This window comes from Ambystoma mexicanum, chromosome 2q, assembly GCF_040938575.1.
Source record: "Ambystoma mexicanum isolate Mex_15411 chromosome 2q, UKY_AmexF1_1, whole genome shotgun sequence".
Classification (NCBI taxonomy): Eukaryota; Metazoa; Chordata; class Amphibia; order Caudata; family Ambystomatidae; genus Ambystoma; species Ambystoma mexicanum.
The window spans coordinates 59230132-59252413 of NC_090924.1; the positions used below are offsets into that span (position 1 = coordinate 59230132).

Genomic DNA, 22282 nt, shown 5'->3' on the forward strand with positions numbered 1-22282 from the left:
TCCTCCCTGCCTGTCACAATTCCACTGCCCGCACTCCACCATCTGCAAAAGAGTGCTACGGTTCATCTGGAGGGGTAAAAAGGCCAGGATTTCACAGACAACAAATAAGTTACTCACCGTAGTGACTAACGTACTCTTAGTCCATAGTCCCCTTTCCCCCATACTGTATGGGGTGGGGCGGCCCTTCCAAGGGACGGGAGACAGAACCTTTTTCATCAGAAAAAACCTTCTTCCCCCTTTAAATTTAGGGGCGCGGCCCAGGGAGCATACACTGCCCTGACCCCGCCGCCACACCTCAGTCTCCATTGACGCGTCGACAATAGATTTAACCTTGCCTAATGACACCAGTATTATTAGGGGGGAGGCTGGTGGGACGTATGGAGGAAAGGGGACTATGGACTAAAAGTACGTTAGTCACTACGGTGAGTAACTTCTAATTACTCTTACGTCCCGTCCCCTTTCCTCCATACTTTATGGGCAATTACAACTGATTGTAGCCCCAGGGTGCAGAGGAGACCCCCCTCAAGCAAACAGGTTCCTGAGAACCGCCTGTCCGAAAGCCGCATCAGATCTAGAGCCGGCATCCAAACAGTAATGCTTACAGAAAGCCGAGGGAGAGGCCCAAGTGGCCGCCCTGCTTATGACCTGCCAAGGGACATGGCGCTGGAATGTGATGGCCGTTGCCTTGGCCCTGACTATGTGGGCATGCATGTTGGCCGGGAGCGGCTTGTGCTGGACCTCACATGCTTCTTTGATGGCAGAGACCATCCAGCGGGATATGGAAGCCTTAGAGGCCTGGATAGCCTGGCCTCAAGCCTCCGAAAGTGACCAACAGAGCATCTGACTTGCGGAAGCCCTTGGTCCTGTGCAAGTAGAATTTTAGGGCACGCCCGACATCCAGGCAGAGAAGCACTCTCTGTGCTTCATCCTTGGGAACGGGAAAGAACGTAGGAAGGACTGTTTCTTCTTTCAAGTGAAATGCGGATGGAACCTTCGGCAGAAATGCCAGGTTCGTCCGCATGACAACCTTGTCCTTGTGAAAGGTGGTATATGGTTCAGCGGCGACCAGCACCTGGATCTCGCTGACTCGCTGATTCCCCCAGGAGGTGGACCGCCAAGAGGTAAATGTCGTTTTCCAGGTCCTATTCCCACATGCCTATCGCCAGCCTGAACAGAGGAGGGGATCTGGGGCCTCCCTGCTTGTTGACGTAGTACATGCTGGTCGAGTTGTATGTCTGGATGAGGACAACCTTTACCTTGAAAAATGGTAGGAATGCTCCGAGCGCTAGCCAGATGGCGTTCAGCTCCAACCAATTGATGTGGTATTCCTGCTCCTGTCGAGTCCAGGTGCCATGGACCGAGAGATCGTCCAGTGTGGCTCCCCAGTCCTCGAGCATGGAGTCTGTGGTGATGGTGACCTGCGGGGAGGGTGACTGAAAGGGCTTGCCTGTCCATAGGTTGCAGTCCATGTACCACCAAGTTAGGTCCGGGTGGAGGGATGGAGGAACGTTGATCATCTCGGATTGCGAGCCCCGCTCCCGATTCCATGAGGCCGCTTAGTGCAGCTGGATCCTTCTCATCCTTAGTCTCGTGTGCGGCCAGGCTAACAGGACCGCCGCCAGTAGACCCAGGAGATGCTGGTACCACCATGCCGAGGTCCTCTCTCTGCTGAGGAAGTGGGCGGTGGCCCTCTTGATGGCTGAGATTTTCTCTTCCATAGGGAAAACCCTTTCAGTACACATGTTCCAAATGAGGCCCTGGAATGTCAGAGACTGCATAGGGAGCGGCTGTGACTTCTTGAGGTTGAGCGAGAAGCCCAGGTATGCAGTGTGTTCATAATGGCATGGGAAGAGTGGCGAACCTCTTCAGGAGATGTAGCCCTGATGAGCCAGTCGTCGAGGTATGGGTAGATGTGGAGGCCCTGCGCTCGGTGGAAGGCCGCCACCACGTTCCTGAGTCTGGTAAAGACCCTGGTAGCCGAGTGGAGGCCAAATGGAAGGACTTTGTATTGGATATGGTAGCCCATGATCCTGAACCGTAGGAAAGAACGATGGGGCTGCCAAATCGGGACGTGTAGGTACGAGTCCTTCAGGTCCAGGGAGCACATCCTGTCCAATGTCTCTGCTATAAAAGCTGGCTAACCATCTTGAATTTTTGCAGTGGTAGGGAGAGGTTGGGGGTGGAAAGGTCCAGCACAACTCTCAGGCCCGCCAGGTGGTTCTTTTGAATGGCAAAGATACTGGAGTAGCAGCCAAAGCCTCGCTGGGAGGCTGTAATTTCCTCCACTGCCTGGCTCTCTACAAGCGACCGAATCTGTGCCAAAAGAGTTGCTGTCCCAACCTGTGGGAGGGGAGGAGAGGCTGGGATAGGAAGGTGGTACCCTGTGGGTACTACGGAGAGAATCCAGGGGTCCATGAAATTCTGGCGCCAGAATTGTGCGTGAAGAGCAAGCCTGCCCCCCACCGGAGACAAGTGGACCTGAAGGGGCGTGTCATGCCTTCTTTCCCTCGAAGGCTGAGGAGGGGAACTGGAAAAAGCGCTTACTACCCCACTCCCTTTTTGTTGCTTGTGCCGGTTCTGAGACGGCGAGTAGTCCGGCTGCCTGGATCTGCGTTCCTGGAAGCCGCAGAACCCTCCATATGTACGACCCTTCTCCGAGTGCTGCTGAGATTGGGTGTATGATTTGGGCGTGGTCTTTGTAACCATGGATAAAGACTTTGCCGTTTGTGAGCTGTTGTTCTTTTTGTCCAGCTCTTCGTCCGTAGAGGAGTGGAAGAGGTACCCACCCCACCCCCCAAACAGTAGAGAATGCGCTCCTGGACAACAGGGTTGAATTTCGTTGCCCGGAGCCAGGCTGTTTTCCGCATGTCCGTGGCAATGCAGATGGCACGGCCTGAGGCATCGATATGAGCCACTGTGGATTCCATGAGGTCATGCACCACAAGCTTGGCTTCCGCTAGTCCCGCCTTAAAGCATGATTGGCATTGGTTGGGGAGTTCCGGGAGGAAGTCCGCAATTTCCTGCAATAACCGTTGGTTGGCGGCAGCCAGCATGGCATCTGCGTTGGCCCAATGCAGGTGCAAGGAGTTGGAGTAGATCCTCTTGCCGTACGCCTCCAAGATCTTCTCCTCCTTGCCTAGCAGCGCCGCAGAGGAGGCGGCTGAGGACGACTGAGGCTTGGAGTATAGTGATGCCGCAGCGATCACTGAGGAGTGTGGCTGAGGATGGGTTGAGAGCAAGAGTGTATCCCCCTCCATCTGCCTGGACTTGGCGTCCAGGCGTCTGTTGACCGGCTGGATTGAGTGGGGCTTGAGCCAACCCTTCTTGGCCAGAGAGACGACATCAGTTTTCTGTTGAATCCACGTGTTGGCAGAGGGGCGTCTTGTGAGGACTTCAGCCAGAACCCCCACTGCCAGCTGATCGACCACGGGTTGGGGGAGGCCCAGGTACTCCGCCAGGCCAGCAAGAATGGAAGGCCCTGGCTGAGGATGGCGTGTCCGTATCCTCCTCCTCGTCCGTATCCTGCGGATACGGAGGATCTTGTGGAGGAGGAGGGGTAGATGGCGACGGAGGCTGGGGTACAGGGACCGCAGCCGGAGGCTGAGGAGGCAGCCGAGGTTGCACAGTTGGCTGTGGAGCTGGAGGAGGCGGCTGCACCCGGGCCTGGGGGCCCGATGAAGGTGTCAGTAGTGCCTCTAGCATGGCGGGGAGGACTTCCTTGACTGCGTCTTTGATGATTACCCCCATCTGAGGAGACGTCATGAGGTCGAGAAACTTCTCGAAGAGCACGTCCTCACGGGCCAAAGAGGTGGTAGGGGGTACCGACTGGGTAGCGGGGGGCTGCTGGAGCCGCTGCGTACCCTGTCCATATGGACGCAAAGGAAAGTTGCCCTGCGCAAATGAGGGGTAGACTGTAGGCCACGTACCTGGTTGAGGCCAGTCCCACCTTGTGACTCGTTCTTCACCAAATTCGTGGAATGGCGTTAGACGTGTGCCCCTTTCTGGCGCGGCAGCCATTTTGTCAAGCTGCCTGCCACGTGCCTGCAACGTGTTGCTCAGCCCGCTGGGCCCAGCCTCGTCCAAGACTCTTCCGTTTGGATCACGAGGCCTAGGCCTACCCTGCTCCTCGGCCCGGTAGGTATAAGACCCTTGACCGGGGGTCTGGGCATTTAGGCGCCCCCTCAGACGTATTTCCGGTATTAGGGAGTAGCCCCTCAGCGATTGTGCCAGTAAAAGGGGGTAGCCCCTCTGGTGTAGACCTGGTACAAGTACCCTCCGGTCCCTCTACACTGCGCCGGGAGGATCCGAGGACCCCGCGACCTGAAGGCCGGTAGCTGTAGCAGCCTCTGGGCACGTGCCGGTAGAAGGACCTGGTCGGTCCCTCCCATGCGGGAGAGTCCCTGCAAAGGAGTCTTCCTTTCGGGGTGCGCTGGGAAATATTGGCCCTACCTTGGGCCTGGCTCGATGCTTCACAAAGTTCTTGAGATCCTCTGGAGGCAACCTCTCGAAGAGCTCCCCCCACCTGGCGAGTCTGTTCTTCAGCGCCTTAGAGGACAGCAAGTCACACGCCCAACATGACTGCCAAACGTGGTCTGGGCCAAGGCAACGTAGGCAGAGGGCATGGGGGTCGGAAGTTGGAAAGAGCCCATTGCAGGATGGACACCTGCTGAACCCTGTAGAAGTCGGCATGCACCAGGGAGGAGCGTGACGCCTGAGGAACGAGTCCCTGAATGATAAAGACAAAGAGAAGAAGTATCTGTGCGTGGAATTACATGGCCGAAGCCAAACCCAGGAGCACTGGTGAATTCAGCCCGTTCCTGTCGACGCTGAAAAGGGGGACTGGGGTGTGGCACCGGTGGGCGGAGTCAGGGCAGCGCATGCTCCCTGGGCCACGCCCCTGCGCGCCTCTAAATTTAAAGGGGAAGAAGATTTTTTCTGGTGAAAAAGGTTCCATCTCCAGTCCCTTGGAAGGGACGCCCCACCCCTTACAATATGGAGGAAAGGGGACGTGACGTAAGAGTATGATGGGCAACCCTAAACTAGGAGGGTTGGGAGTCCCTGATCTGTGGAGCTACCAGGTGGCAGCACAACTAGCCCACACCCATGCTTGGCTGATGGCCTCTGAGCGCCTGAAATGGGTGGAGGCGGGACAATCTCGCTTGCCTCTCCCCCTGTGCTTCCTCCCACATGTCCCGCCCCCACAGCGCCGGTAATGGGAGAGACTGCTATCCTCCACTAAACTTACCCTGCGCATATGGGCCTTGAAACGCAGGGGGATTCCGAGGGGTCAGAGTCCCTCCTCCCCAAATTTTCCATAATCCGGCATTCTCCCACGGGGCTCAGCCCCAGAACTTTAAAAATTGGATTGCAGGGGTTCTTGAAACACTGGATCAGCTCTTCGTGGGGGGCCAACCCCACACTTTTAAAAATGCAAGGAAGCCTTTCAACTTAAAGAGACCGATAGATTCAATTACATTCAACTCCGCCAGTGGTGCTCCCAAACCCATCAAGCCGCAACACGCACCCCCACCTTCCTTGAATTGACTCTACAGGAGCTCCCAGCGTGGGGAAGGGTTTCCACCCTATACAAACGCCTCCTGGGAGACTTTCTCTCCTCAAGGACCCCATACATGGCGCAGTGGAAGGCAGATTTGGGACATCCTATGGAGGACCAGGTATGGGTAGACAAATGGACAATGACACATTCGTCTTCCTCCTGCATTACTAACAGGGAATGTGCATACAAAATACTGTTGCGCTGGTATTACACCCCTCTTAGGCTCCACCATATGAACCGGGCGCTGGACCCCTCCTGTTGGAGACTCTGCAGACAACCGGGCTCCTTCTTCCATATGTGGTGGTTGTGCCATAAGGTAAAAATTCTGGAGACAATGCCTAGCCACCACTGAAAACATTACCCAAGTAGTGATTCCACTGGCACCTGAACTTGTTCTCTTGGGGACCCCCGGTCCTGGGGATTTACCCGAGATCTGGGAAAAGAGCCAAGTTGCTGACCAAGTGCCTCTGGGCGGGGAGAATCAGTCACCCGTACCTGGAAAACAGCCGAAGGACCTTTTATTTCCCTTTGGTGGGGGAAGATGTGGGATATCTTGATCGCAGAGAAAGTGACGGTAAGCCAGAGCCAGATTCATACATCATTTCCTGAACATTTGGGCTCCCTTCCTGGACTACTACGATCAGAACTTCCCAGCCCTAACTTATAAACCCCCCGGAGGTTATGAGAGCACTGGGCGCTGGGGGGGAGCTCCCGGGGGCGAGGGGATTGGAACGGAAACTGAGGGTACACTCTGATGAAACTTTGGCCTACTCCAGTGAACAGGCGGGGGGAAAAGCCAGGGTTACCCACATACAACTGTTTTTCTTGATATGTACATTGTTGTTGCCTTGCATTGGTTTAAAATAAACAAATACAAAAAATTAAAAAAGAAAGTTGTGAAGGCGTGACAAAAGTTCTACATGCCAATTGTCTATTCTGGAATCATGGAAAAAGTTGAATTGTTGATTCTCTGGCAGAATTTTCAAACTACAGAAGGACACTTGGGAACCTGAACAGACTGAACTTTGTAAAGTGCACCTTTCCTGGCTGCTGGCAGTCATTTCACTATGTTATATGATCACAAGAACAAATGCAGGAAATATAAAAATGTCAAATCCCTTTAGAAAAAGCACTAAGCGAGGTGGAATTAAATAAAGGTTGTAAGGCAGTTCCAGACCGTAAAAGGTACCAGTGTAAAGTATGCAGGATTTCATATTTACCTGCCAAACAGGTTTATTTTCGAAGCAAAATGTAAAGCTCTGGAATTTCTCTGTTGGAATTGGAGTGAGGAAGCATTTCAAATAGAGATAAAGCTTTCAAAGTAAGAATACACAACCAAATGGGGTGTCTTTAACTTAATAGAACAAATGCATGTATGTTAAAAACCTCAGTAATTGATATCAATTTTAAGCAATACTTTATGTACAATGAAAAAAGACATGCATAGTCCAAATACAATGTTGAAAACAGCATTTTCATAACAAAAAGAAACAAAAACAAGAAAGTGTAATAGCATGTACATGGACTCAAGAAGAACCATCCTTTTTGTCTCCTGCACTCAGTATATTTCACAATATGATATAGAAGGAAGAAATTAGCTGCTGCTTTTCCTCAAAAGACCTTTTTTATCGTTCTATACAGTGATTGAGTCATCTTCTTGGTATTCCTTATTTATAAGTAATTACATGGATTGCATGATTTACACATTTAGAATTGCTTTTCCTCATTTTCAAGTTTCACAGAGAAGAAATTAACGCTCAAAATAGAGGCTAATTTTCTTCTTAAAATAGGCATGGCTGATAAAGAAATCATCCCTTCTCCTCCTCATATCCCCACTTTCTTGTACGTGGGTGTTTTGTTGGTTAAAACAGATTTTTCCCCCTGAAAATAAAAGCAACAGTGTCCACATCTGTATGACTAGAATTGTGGTGGGGTGTGTGCCTTTGTGTGCATGTGGGCCTATGTGTGTGTGCCTGTGTGTCTGCGTGCTTGTGTGCTTCTGTGCAAAAGTCCATATCTAACTGGGAGTCCGGTCATTCAACCTGCATTACCCCAAAGCGGACACTTGAAAACACCTGCAGAAATTTCATGGTAGAAAAAAATATATACACATTTTCCATCAAGGTCTTTGAAAAAGCTGCCGGGATTCTGTCGGAAAGTTGCGTTTACCTCTAGAGATCAGGTGCTGAATGGTTCCTTTTCTTCTGTTTTGTTAACATCAATGTTCAAAAGTACAAATGAAAAAATACGAATATAATAAACTTGTTTACCCTTTAAAAAAAATCTTTTTTTTTTTCTTTTTAGAAACAAGTGAACTGTAAGAACAAAATAGGAAAAAAACTTCAGATAGTTTAACTGCCTGGTTTTAACAAAAAATATATTCTTTGTAATGTTTTCTTTTCTTTTTTAAACAGCAATTAATCATTCCATCTAAGAATTAGCAGTCCAATCTAGGAATGAAAAGTAGCCTAGATGTCTGACAATTTGCAGTACAAAATGGCCAAAGAACATGAAAAAAAGGGAAAAGGGCTACACGCACCAATGCTACAAACCCTCCACAAACTTTTCTAGTGTGTCGCCCGTGGTGTCACCCACCAGGGATAACTCGTTCGATAACACACTCCTACTTGGTGTATTTAACTGTGGAAGCATTGCACTCTGTTCTGGATTGCCTAAGTGCCCTTGATCCATGGAGCCAACCATGGTTGCTACAAGTCCTGGATGGGGGGAACCGGTCTGAGGCGAGACATGATGCGGTGACGGTTGTATCCTTGAGGATGGGCTGGAATGTGGCGGTAGGGATTGAGGGCGGGGCGACTGAACAGGGGCAGGAGAACGCACCTGGTTACTGAGTGAGGTGGCCATCTGCTGGCCAGGGAGATGAGAAGTAGGGGGTTGTCCAGTGAGCAAGTGTTGCTGGGGGCTCATAGGATTGGCTTGTCCAGGGGAACCCATTTGCTGCTTCATTTGCTGCTGTTGTAAGAGTCGCTGCTGAAGTGCTTGTTGAATGTTGGGTGCTCCCTCACTGACCATGCCAGCTTGACCAAGCTGGCTCAGTTGCCCCATCGGGGGCATCTGTCCTATTGTTCCACCTTGTATTGAAAGGTGCTGCTGCTGCATGCGTTGCAATGTCTGAGAGTATCCCCCAGGGCCTTGAGGCTGCTGGAACTGGCTGTGTCCAGCTATTGCCCCTGCCATGCCAGCAGGCCCTTGTTGTTGCTGTTGCATAATTTGCCTCCGTATAATCTCCCTGTACTGTGGGCTGACATTCGCCAAGCTAGGGTTGTGCCCTGGGTTCATAATGCCAATTGACTGCCCCTGGGTGTTTATACTTCCCATTCCTTGCTGTTGGGAGGGCACATTAGGTCTTTGGACCCCCACCTGCATTGCATTTAAGTTCTGTAAGGTGGCTTGAGGATGCATTGCTGTTTGCTGCATTACAGGCTGAGTTTGTTGTATGCCAGCCTGTGGTTGCTGCATGCCAGGCTGAGGCGGTTGTATGCCAGGTGGGTTTGACACATACTTAGCAGTTCTTTGTTTAATAAAAGCTGCCATAAGCTGAGGGTTGGACTTCAAGATATTTAGAACTTGCTGTTGCTGCTGTGGAGAGCTGGGTGATTTCAAAGTCCGTAGCAGATCTTGAAGTGCATTTGGAGGGATGTTGCGTGGTTGCTGTGGGCCTCCTGGCAGTCTTACCCCAGCACCCACTTGCTGAGCAGACATTGGGAGGACAGGTCGTGGCAATCCTGGCTGCTGAGGCATGGGGGCAGTCTGCCACTGTCCGGTTTGCAGGCTGCCTATGACAGGAGGGGCAGTGATGGCGCTAGGCCTTGGTACGTTCATAGCTACCTGCTGCATCTGATTAACCGGACCAGCAGTTTGGTTTACAATTGCTGCACGACCCGTCGTCAAACCACTGTTGATATTGGTGACTCGATAAAGTTGCTGCTGCTGCGCTTCTCTCTCAATCTGACGGGCTGCTTCCACTGCTGCTGGTGGTGGTTGTGCAGGTGGTGGTGGTGGTGGGAGAGCAGTCGGTACAACCGGTTTGCCTGGTTTGCCTTGTACAACAGTGGTAGGTGGCTGAGTTCGCACCACAGTAGGGAAGCCCGGGGAGGTTATGCTGACAGGGGAAGAAAGAGGTTGAGGAGGTGGTTGTGGGGTTTGTGGTGCGCTTGGCTGTTGCGTGGGGGTACCAGGTGCTACTGAGGTAGGTGAAGGTAAGCTTTGCTGAGGCACACTGCGGGTATTCATCGTGGCCATCCTGCGTCGTAAGAGCTGGGCTTGCTGCAGGCGGTGCTGAATCTGTTGTTGCCGAAGCTTGTGTTTGATGTTGAGGCAGAAAGGTACAGGGCACTTGTTCTCTTGGCAGTGCTTGGCATGATAGCAGCAGAGCGCTATAAGCTGTTTACACACTGGACATCCACCATTGGTTTTGCGCTTGCAGCCCTTGGTGTGCTGGACCACTCGCTTCATCTTCTGGCAGGATGGCAGTGAGCAATTTGCATTTCTGCACTGGCAAGCATGGACCAAAGACTGGATACAACGCTGAATACTCAACCGACGAGACTCTTGTGGACTCTTGGACTGTGCATCCCCTTGATTGTTACTCTCCTCGTCCAGGCCCAGGCCCCATTTAACCATCTTGTGCTCATGCCTCTTTGTGTTGTAGCAATTAACACAAAGGTCGTAATCCTTGAACAAAGAAAGAAAAACAAAATTCCGTTATGCCAGGCAATTAGCTTACTGTAACAGAACAAAGATCTACTTCTCCCACTGGTTGGAAATGTAAGTATTTCATCACAGACAATCTTCACTATCATATCGGAAACCCTTTGGCATTAGGGCCTTTGCTTGAAATAAAGCATGCACAGTAAAAAAACATTAATCTCTTTGTTATGCCCCAATACTTAGCTTTCTGGAAAACAGGTTTAACAGGATATCTTTGAAAAGAACAATTAGAATTACAATGAAGTATACATACACCCATTATGCTTCCACCTACTGACTAATCAATGCCCATGATTAAGTCAGCAACTCAGTGGAGTGCACCATCTTCTGCTGCCCCTCACACACCATATATTTAAAGTTTGCCAGTTACTTTCAGTTGCAGATTGCAGCTCCAATGACCAAATGGGGAGTTACAATGACTGGAAACAAACTTAAGTTTGCCAACAAATGTGAATGACTGTAAAGGCTTTGATCACATTCATTATCAGCCTGAAGTATGGGTAAAGCTTACACATGCCTTGTATACTCCCTTTCTGCAGTATAGAGATAGCAAAACAAATAAAAAAACAACTCAGTTGCTCACCTTGCTGACTACTATAGTTTCTTAGCTCACAGTCCCTTTTCCCCTGTACACTGGAGACATCAGAGACAACAGGCTTAAGACCGAAGAATGTTAGGCACTACCTTTAAGGTAGCTTGTTTGCATGAATGCATCTTCATGCCACACCCTACCTTCACATCCTAAACATGCTGCTGCACTGGGTAACCATACAAGTCCTTTTCTTATTGAGTTATTGATGGAATCAATTTAAAGGATTCTTTCTGTGGGGGAAGAAAAATTGGGTGCATATGTAAATGGGACCATGAATTGGGATTATAGTAGTCACTATGGTGACTAAACCTTATAAACTCCTACGTCCATTCCACTTCCACCCATACTCTTAGGAGACTCCCAAGAAAGGATAATGCCCAGAAGTAGGAGGCACATTACCTATTAACGCATCCCAAAAAGCACATCAGCCCAAAACTGGGATCCAGGAAATAGTTTCGACAGGCCACATATGGGGAAAGCCATATATGGCTGCCCTGCAAATAACACCTACCGGTACACAGCCTTGAAGAGCAACAGTGAGCACGATGACCCTTGGTAGGATGGAGCGCTCGTGGCATAGCACTCTAAGATACATTCAAAGATGCAGGTGATTACCCATATGTAAATATATCCGTTCGAGGACGGAAGCCCAGAGGGTCTACAAAAGTCACAAAGAGCCTGCTAGTTTTTTTCGGAGGCTCTTTGATCTGGAAAGGTAGAAGCTAAAAGCGCTGTGAACATCTAGCGTGAGGATAGTTCTGTCAGCATCTAATGTAGGGGAGGGGGTGGGAAGAATCACTTTAGACCGATTTCCTTATTCTTATGGAAATCTTAAAATGTTCTGGGCAGAAAAGGAGAAATAATTAACACCAACATGACTATATGACAGTCTCCTATTATCCAAGCGTGGAGTTCACAGATTCTTGTAAGGTATGAAATGGCAACCCAAAAAAATGTTTAATCTAGCCAGGGCTTGTAAGCCAAACGTCCTAACATGATGCTATTAGGAGCGTTTACAAGAGGGAAAAATGAAGCATTCCACTGAAATCTAGTGCAAGGTCCTCACGGCCCAGGTAGTCAAACTCAGCGATGGAATGGAGGGAAGGTGAAGGACAGTACCCTCTTGCTGAGATGAAACATCCTCCCCCAACGAGGGAGGGAAAGTGAGACTTAGGAAGAATGACCAGATTAAAACACCAAAGCAGAGGGGATGGAGCAGAGCAACCGGATCATCCTGTATTTGCGATTCATTCTTTGTTTGTTAAATATTTTGGGGGAAAAAACAAACATTATTCCACTTCAGCAGAAATGTAGCTCCTGGCGAGAAAAAGCTCATCATCTGGGAGGCAAATTGTTGGCCTCTGCTGCCCCTATGTGTAGCAAAAAGGTTGATCTCAGGATGGGCACATTTCACAAAAATGTGAAACTAAACTGAGAGAAACTCCCACATTTGAGTGAGAATTGTCGAGTCTGCTCAGCAAATTGACCTAATAGTTGTGTATGTCTGAAACATGGTCTTCTAGCAGAGCAATGCGATGATGTAGACTTTAGTAACATAGATCGAAGACCGTAAAATCATAAGTGTGGCGAACGAGCACAACCTCCAAGTTCTATACGAAAATCAGTGTTTTCAGTGGAAAGGAATTTGCAGCAACCACATGAGAGGGGGGGGGGGAGCAAGGACCACAAAGCTAACCAAATAGCCTTAGTTCCAAATAGTTGATGTGCTTGAAGGAATCGAGATGCTGCCAGAGGTCATGGAAGAAGTGGGATCCCACTGTGCCCCTCCCCTCGGTAAGTGTTGGCATTTATCACTTCATCTGAATAAGGGACGGGCTGATGAGAGGCATGTAATTCCTTCCTGGGTCAGAAAGATGGCCTAGCATGAACTTGCAAATCATGATGAAGAAACCTATTCCTCAAGCTAGTTTTAGGGTGGACTTCTGAATGTTGAACGAAAGACCAAGTGTGAAGGCTTACACCAACAGGAAGTTCAGATGATTGTGCTTCTGACGGGGTTAGGGTCTGAAGCAACTAGCCTTCGACACTCACTGGTTGCCCCCATATCCAGGAGCCCAAACCTAGTGAGTCCCCCAGCAGCTTTGCTGGATTTTTGGGGTTTATTTTTTCTCCTGCTAAGAGTGAGACTTTTTTTCTCCCACTCTTAGACATGATTCGAGATATCCTTTGACTTTGTAATGTGTTTTATGGGCTATGGGGTCTTTTACTCCATAGGGTTTCATGTGTTTTTGGTAAGTGTTTTAAACAGCACCCTCAGTGCAGCAACAAAGGGGTGTCATAGTGACCCTCAAACATAGACTCCATACCCTGGGACTGACTACTGTCTCCCAGGGCATGTAAAGTCACCATTGACTTTACTAGTCTTGAATTCTGAACAGAACCAGTACAAACCATCATATTGTGGAAGTGCTGGTAGGGGCAATTAGATTGCCCCTGGGTCTATTTTTCAAGGGGGCACTGTGCAGTCCCCCCTCGTCGAGTTTCTGGCTGGTGGCAGTGGTTACCACGTGAAATATTCCACCAGAATATTTCCTATGGGATTTTCCCATTCATTTTAAACACACCACTTTTTTTGGTGCAACGTTAAAGATACCGCCGGGTTATTTATTTAATATGTATTCCCCGGTTGGGTCTTTTTTCCAGGACTCGGTTTTAAAATGGCGTTTGTGTTCGCCTCTGTAACTCCAACCCAAGTCGAGCCCTTTGTTCCACTTTTGGCGGGCTTCTGCACAGAAGCCTCCAGAAGTGGTGCCACTCTGTCTGGGTCTACAGGATGCGTGGGAGGGGGGTTTAGGCACCCTGGACTGAGTTGCCTCAGCAACTCAAGTCACACTCTTGTGTGATTGGCCCAGTGGTGAGCCGCCCGGCTCACCACTTAGCATGTTTGATTGACAGCTAGGATTGATGAATGGGGGTTTTCTGCATAAAAGCAGGGCTTTGAGGACTGGAACTTCAGAAGTCGCCACAAAACCAAAGAATCCGAAGAGGGAGAAGCTGAGTTGACCTGCAACGACGACACCACCGGTGGAGCTCTGCTGAACCGCCTCACCACTTCCCGACGACAGAGAAGATCTTCATCCCGGAGAGTTTTCTTCCTTTGAATTGGTGGGGATAGCCAGTTTGCCCTCTTTTTCGCCTTCCTGGATCGTCTCGTGGTCGAATCGCCTGTGCCAAGCACCCCAGCAGCCGGATAGCCACGCTTCACCACTACCGTGAATAAAAGGGTATTACCTTTTAACCGGGAAACTCTGCGGTTGGTTTCTTCCCTGGTAGTGCAACGACCTCTAGCTTTCCTCCACGTCGAGAACCTCGCTTCCCCTGGATGAAGCACCGACTTGCACCCGCTGCCAGGAACAACTGCCCCCGCCGGAGCTTTCTCACCATTTCAGGTACTGTGTCCCGCCTGGTCTCCCTTGCAACAGACTATTCAAGGTGTCCTGTAAATCCTTGACTCTCTATCCTGAGGTGACCTGGGACCTGTTAACTAACTTATTCTGAACTGATTCAACTTCTTTTGAACTATCTGCAAAGACTTTTAAAGTACAATCCAACTGTGTGATCTTGGACACATTCCGCCTTGTTCTCTCCAAGAGTGGGCCTGGCCTATGAACTTTCTTGCTCCACAGTAGACTCTGCCTTTCTTGCCTTGCCGTGGTTCTTTTAAAAGTGTTGGTATTGTGTGCTCTCTAATTCTGCCTTTTCCCTCCCTTTTTAACTAACTTATTTGAGTGCCATCTTAGGTTAAGCGCTCACCTCTGTCTGCAAATAAGTGGTGTTTTAACTAAGACTTGTTCAATAAGTAATCAGGGATGTATATATATTGATAGTGACTGTGTTTTGAACTTGCTTGCCATATTAGTGTTAGTGTATTTTTTTTACAGGTGTGTTTTTAAATAATTATATACTTTGATACCAAAGCTCTGGTCCGTGTTTGCTTGTGCTACTGTATTTTGTTACCTAATGTGTATACTCTATATACTGCCTAACTCTTCTTGAGAGAAGTCTGACTGCTCAGCCACAGCTACCAGGTAAATCTGGGTGGTGCGGACTGCTACCAATTGGGTTTACTGCCAACACCTGTAGTCTTAAGCCTTTTGCAGTGGTCCTTAAGGGAACTGCACAGGTTTCTGTCTAACACACCAACAGGAAGTTCGGATGATTGTGCTTCTGACGGGGTTAGGGTCTGAAGCAACTAGCCTTCGACACCCACTGGTTGCCCCCATATCCAGGAGTTTCTGAACCTCTGCTGGAAGACATTCTGGGAATGGATGACAGAAAAACAGGGATTAGAAAGGGGCAAAAGGAAATAGGAGTGTCCCTCGCCCACATGGGGCAGGTGTCCAGTTGTCCCTGGTGATGACTTTTCAGGCTTGAAGGCGATTTAAATTCTTGGACTGTTCGTTTTGTCAAAAAAATAAATAAATAAGAATTGCTCCTTGATATGCCTCCCGTTCTGAGAATAGGTGTTGCCATCAAGACAAATATGGTGGTCTTGGAAACCTATGCTTCCCTGAAGGAATCTATCTGTAACATCAACCGTTTGCTGGTATGACTATGTCTTGTCATTGATTTTTTGCATTTTTGTTAGCTGCTTATCTATTTTTGGGCCAAATATTTTCCGGAAATTAAAAGAAATCTAATTCTCTATCTTGAAGTGCATGATAATGTACTAGCCAAACAGTGTGCCTGTCCCTACAGCAACACACATTTACCAAATCAACATACTAATATGCTGAATTTAGCACATGTAAACCCAACTGTTGGCCTCTGCCAGAACTCACGGAAAAGGTGCCTGCTTGTCACTGATCGGTCCTTGAAAGACTAACATTTCCCCCCAAAGCCAAAGGATTCCAACAAATGTCCACATAAGCTTTTCAGAAATGCGGGGATGATTTGAAATAAATGTTCATCAAATGCCAGGTAAGAAATTGTGTTCTCTGCGGAGCATATTCGCTCTAGAAGTAGCTGGTAACATGGCCTTTATTAATGCTGTTGTGCAATTAAAAGAGTGGGCGGACAAGAGTTCTTTTTTGTTCTGACAGCTTTGTATTCAGCCTTAACTCTCCAGTAGATAATCGGTGAGCAATAAAGTTTCTCGTCAATATGAAACTTGTCCAGCCAGATCATGATGCCGATGCAGCAGATGAACAAGTTACTTTCTTACCTGGTAACGTTCTTTCGATGGGATGGTCCGACGACGTATTCCATATCTATGACAGGTAATGTCCACAGCTGTGCTGCTTCGGAAAATCTTCGGCGTCTTCGTCCTGCGTCGATGCGCCATCCCCGAGGACCTCCTCCGAGGGCCGACGTCACCCGATGTGATAAGTAGGACGCACGACGCCCGTAGCCTCAGTTGTAGTTTTTTCCCCACAGAATGTGTGCCACCAGTTTTCTGCCAGTCAGACACACAAGGCCTTGCGGAACGCAAGCAGCAATCGCAAAAGAAATTCTGCAGCGGGGAAGGTAGGGAGGGAGCGATATGGAATACGTCGTCGGACCATCCCATCGAAAGAACGTTACCAGGTAAGAAAGTAACTTGTTCTTCGAGGGGATTGGATCCTCCAACGTATTCCATATCTATGACAGACTCCCAAAGCAGTACCAAGCAAGGAGGCGGGAAAATAATTTAGAACACAAATTTAGCATGCCCAATCAAATTGCGGAATAAAGGACTGCCTTGCCAAAGGCCAGATCCTGCCCTCTGATGGAATCGAGGGAGTAGTGACGTACAAAATTATTTACTGAAGCCCAGGTGGCTGCATCACAGATGTGACGAATAGGAACACCCCTCTGCAGGGCAGTAGACGCAGCCACTCCCCTGGTAGAATGGGCCCGCAAGCCAGCCGGAGGGGCCTTACCCGTCAAGCGGTAACACAGAGATAGCTAAAATAATCCAACGAGACAAAGTCTGTTTCGTCACAGCTTGCCCCAAACGCTTTCCAGCGTAACCAATGAAAAGTTGATCGTCCACTCTGACCCGGGACATGCACGAAATATAAAAGCTCAATGCTCTCCTAGGATCAAGCCTATGGAGCCTCTCCTCTTCCTTACCAGGATGTGGAGGAGGGTAGAACGCCGGAAGAACAACCTTCTGGCTCAAATTAAATTCCGAAACCACCTTTGGAAGAAAGGAAGGACGAACTCTAAGGAAAACCCTGTCCTTATGAAACACAGTGAAGGGTGGCTTAACTGAAAGTGCATGGAACTCACTCTGCGAGCGGAAGTAACCGCAACCAAAAACACAGTTTTCAGAGTTAACAGTCTCAAAGGGCAAGAATACAAAGGCTCAAACGGAGCACCCATAAGAAACTTAAGAACAAGGTTCAAATCCCAACCAGGCACCAGAAAAGGTGACGGAGGAAACACGTTAGTGAGCCCTTTCAAAAACTGAGAAATTAAAGGAATCTTAAAATAGGAATATTCTTCAGACGAGCGCTTAAAGATGGACAGCGCCGCCAGGTAACCTTTAATGGTCCCCACTTGCAAGCCCCTGTGGGCCAAGGAAAGCAAAAAAGACAGAACCATGGGAATGTCACACTCAAAAGGACCACATTCTTAACTCTGCACCATTCGCAAAACTTTCCCCAATGGCAATGGTACAGAGACTTTGTTGCCGGCCGCCTGGCCAAGAGCAACACCTCCATCACGTCTTCAGGGAGGTCCCAATCCTTATACCTCAACCTTTCAGAAGCCAAGCGTGAAGGTTGAGGGATCTGACCTCTGGATGGAGAACCTGACCCCCCCGGTCCCGTGAGAGCAGATCGTCTCGGTAGGGAAGACGACGTGGAGGGCAGATGGACAAGTCGAGAAGGTCCGGGTACCACGTCCTCCGGGGCCCACGCCGGAGCAATGAGGATCATCCGGGAACCGAACCTCCGTAATCTCCGCAGTACTTGCGGGATGACGGGGACTGGAGGAAACGCGTACAGCAGTGGGAATGACCACTCCACCACGAACACGTCTCCTAAGGCTCCTTTTGGAGGAAATTCCCGCGAGCAGAACCTTTCGCACTTCCGGTTGACACTGGAGGTGAAGAGATCCACTTGAGGGGTCCCCCAAAGGGCAAAGATCTCCAGGAGAATCTCCTGAGCCAGCTCCCACTCGTGAGAGATCGTGCTCTGCCTGCTCAGAGCGTCCGTCTCATTGTCGTCTCCAGCCAGATGAACAGCCGAGATCGAAACTTCCTGCTGGATGGCCCAGAACTCGAGCTGCATCGCCTCCCTGCACAGAGGAAGTGACCCTGCCCCCCCTTTTTTGTTGAGGTAGTGCATGGCCACGTGCTGTCCGTTAGAATCAGGACACTCTATCCTCGCACAGTCGGCAGAAAAGCCTTCAGGGCAAGCCTGACAGCCCTCAGCTCCAACAGATTGATATGGAGTCTGGACTCCGACGGAGACCAACGACCGCTGACTGTCAACTCGTTGGCATGAGCTCCCCATCCCGTGAGGGATGAGTCCGTCACGATGGTCACCTCTGGCCAGGGCAGCCAAAACGGGGCCCCCTTCATCAGATTGCCTTCGACAGCCCACCACAGAAGGTCCTGGGCGACCGAGGGCGGCACCTGAACAGGGTCCGACAGCCTGCCGGAGGACAGACCACTGGAGCTTGAGTGCCCACTGCAAAGATCTCATCCGCAGACGAGCCTCTGGCACCAGAAGAATGCAGGATGCCATGAGGCCGAGCAGTCTCAAGAACTCGGACGCAAGGAGATTCTGGGCAAGTTAAATTGAGGGAGAAGCCCAGCTTGTGAAGGGAGTGGCAGGTGACGGACAGATGATCCATGACTTGCTCGGGAGAGCTCCCCCTGATCAACCAATCGTCCAGGTAGGGGTAGATGTGAATCCCCCCTTTCCTGAGATGCGCTGCCACCACCACCATGAGCTTGTTGAAAACCCTCGGGCAGAGGTCAATCCGAAAGGCAGGACCCGAAACTGAAAGTGCGAGTCGCCAACCGTGAACCTCAGGTACTTCTTGTGCTTGGGATGGATCGGCACATGGAAGTAAGCGTCCTTGATGTCGAGAGACACCAACCAATCCTGAAGCTGAAGGGCCTGGAGGACTTGAGAGAGAGTAACCATCTTGAACTTGTCCTTCCTGAGGAGTTTGTTAAAACTGCGCAAGTCCATGATGGGTCTCAATCCCCCGTCTTTCTTCGAAATCAAAAAATAAGGGTAATACCATCCCCTGTTCCTCTCCGCTACAGGCACCAGTTCTATGGCGCCTTTCTCCAGCAGGGCTTGAATTTCCTGCGCAAGGAGCAGATCCAGACTCTTCAAAGAGAGGTTCCCAGGTGGACTGTCGTGAAGCCTCTGCCGAAAGGGAAGACAGTAGCCGTGGGTTATGATCTCCAGAACCCACACATCTGAAGTAATGGCACGCCACTCTACAAGATGCTGCGCCAGCCTTCCCCCAACCGGCGAACCATGGGACCTGGCCTCATGACTGAGTGGTAGCGGCTGCGGCGTTGCCTGAGGGCAAAGAGGCAACTGCCCGAGTGGCTTTGGCACCTCGAGTACCCTCTTTTCCACCTCTGGCACTCTTACGGTGGCCTCTTTGACTGCTAGCTCCTCTCGCTTTACTGAAGGGTGAGTAATAGCGAAAGGAACCGCCCCTCCATTGTTGTCCCCTAGGACGAAAAGGCAGAGGTTGTCGAACGGCAGCGCCTAACGACTTCCCTGCAGCTTTGGAGGTCTGCAAACTCTCAAGGCTCTCGTCAGCCTTGCTGCCAAAAAAGATGTTCACCGTCAAAGAGCATGTTGAGGAGCCGGCACTGCACATCAGGAGCGAACCCAGACTTCCGCAACCATACAAACTTGCGTATTACGATGCTCGCCGCCATGGACCAGCTGACACAATCTGCCATGTCCAAACCCGACTGAACGGCCTCACACATGGCATCCTTGCCATCCTGAACCATAGCAAGGAAACCATCCCGTTCGTCCCCTTCGGGAATATGTTCAGCCACTAATGCAACACAGTTCCACAGAGTGTGTGTGAAACGAGACAAGGCACATATGGAGTTGTGCGCCTGAAGCGCCATACCCCCTGAAGAAAACACTTTCTTCGCCCAGCCGTCAAAACTTTTGTCGTCCCTATCCGGAGGGATGGTAGGATACACCGCCTGCTTTGCTGGGGCCGTAGCCGCCTGCACCACCAAACTCTCCGGAGTGGGGTGCCTGGACAAGTAGCAGGGGTCGCTACTGGCTGGATGGTATTTTCAGGACAAAGACTTGCCCACTGCCGGGAGACTCTCCGGAGCAGTCCAAGCTTAGCACTTAGTAACACTTATACCACTTGCTCATTCTAAACGACTCAAGGCCCAGTAAGAATGTTTCTCTTTTGCATTTTCCCTTGTTCCCTTCCTTGCCTTGAAGCACTTTGAAACACTGTTGTTCTGTGTATAAGCTCTGTACAAATGACCGAAACATTTTTTTTTTTAAAATGACATTTTATCGGCAAGGCTATCGACTTCACCTACTACTATCATCTTCCACATTATCTACTGCCCTCCAGGCCCTATTCCTTAGTTTCGAAGGAGATCTTCTCCACTTGACAAGTGACAGCATAAAACCTTCATCAAAGGTTATCCTTCTCAGCGACCTTAACCTGGGTCTTAATAACCCCACCGACCCCCAAGCCTCCGCCTTGGTTAGCTCCCTGACCTATCTAGGATTTAGTCTTTGTGTCAAGTCCCTCACCCATTCCAAAGGGCGCAACTGGATTGCAGACCACAATTGCCAGGTCTCCAGCTGCTCCAATGCCCCCTGCCCACGGTCTGACCATCATATTATTGCCATTGACTTCCCACGTTGCCATTATCCCAAACCTGCCCCCACTCCCTTACCCCCTACGTGGGCTTGCAGCTCTCGCAAACTCACCAATGACTACACCCTTAAACCAGAGCACCTCTGCTCACATGACCCCACCACCTTAGCAGATCTTTATATCAAAACCCTAAGAACTGCAGTGGATACTATTGTCCCCCTACACCCAAACCTGCAGGACAACTCCTGGTTCACCTCTGACCTCCTGGAACCCCGAACCAAAAAACAGTCTGCTGAAACAGCCTGGAAACACAATCGAACTCGGACAACCTAATATTAGCCTTTACAGAAGTAGCCAAACAATACAAACAAGCCATCATAAACGCCAAAGCCACCATCTTTAATGCAAGAATTGCCAATGCAAAATCTGACAACAGGGAATTGTTGTCCATATTGAAAGAACTAGAAACCCCCAACACCCACCCTCCTGAAGGACATACTGTGGTGCACCAACACCCAAAATGCCATGTCATTATAAATGGACACCCTACACCAAAGAATCCTCATGAAAAGATCCTTCCTGAAGCCCTGGTTCCAAACCACTTCCAACCTCAGCCAGCAAATGACCTCAGGCCACAGAATCAATTTTTTTCTGATTAAAAAAATAAAATAAATCAACAAACTAGAAACTTCTCACATCCTAGAGAGTCTCCAGCCGCCCTCAAGATGTAAAGGTGATATCTGTCCAGCTTCAGTAATCAAAGACTGTTGTGAAACTCTCACCCCCTTCATAAATGCTTCCTTCGAAACAGGCCCTGTGCCATCCTGCCTCAAGGAGGCCTGGGGTTCTCCCCCTATTAAAAAAAATAAATAAATAACCCTCTCGACCCTGGCTTCCCCAACAACTACTGGCCAAACACTGCTGTCCGCTTCTTACTAAAAATCTTGGACAGAGCAGCCTATGTCCAAATTCAACGCCACCTGGAAACCAACTATATACTAGGAGTCTGACAGTCTGGCTTCCGTCCAGGTCACGGCACTGAGTCAGCGCTCTCAGACCTCATTGATTTGGTTTTTAAGATCAGGGATGAAGTGAAACCTGCCCTGCTACTCTCAGACCTCTATTCTGCCTTCGACCTAGTCTATCACAAAATCCTCTGCCACGTCTACCTCAGCATCATTCTCACCTGACGCCACAACTTGAATGGCTTCCTTCTTAGAAGGTAGAGTGATGAGAGTCTACGTGGATAAAGATAGCGCACCACCTGCCCCAATCAAGTCTAGAGTCCCACAAGGCTCCTGCTTCACTCCCACCCTCTATAATGTATTCACCAAACTGCTCTTCGACCTCCTGGACTCCTATGGTGTAAGCCTATACAAACTATGCAATGACACGCAAATTCTGCTTCTCCTATCGGGAAACTACCCCAATGACACAGACAAACAAGTTACTCTCTTACCCGGTAACGTTCTTTCGATGGGATGGTCCGACAACGTATTCCATATCTATGACATGTAAGCAGCACAGCTGTGGTGATTACATGTCATAGATATGGAATACGTCGGAGGACCCAATCCCCTCGAAACATTATGCACGGCATACCCAACAATCCA

General features: G+C 49.6%; 1 protein-coding gene across 3 annotated transcripts in view; it reads right to left on the reverse strand.

Annotated features, from left to right (window-relative positions):
• Nucleotides 1-6957: 6957 nt before the first annotated feature.
• The window catches only part of CREBBP (CREB binding protein), a 2841012-nt gene continuing 2825687 nt past the window's right edge, over nucleotides 6958-22282 (reverse strand). For all 3 annotated transcript variants that reach the window (XM_069646824.1, XM_069646825.1, XM_069646823.1), the window contains one exon: nucleotides 6958-10252. In XM_069646824.1, the coding sequence (XP_069502925.1) occupies nucleotides 8102-10252 (2151 nt within the window). In that variant the 3' untranslated portion in view covers nucleotides 6958-8101. The remainder of the gene's footprint in view (nucleotides 10253-22282) is intronic.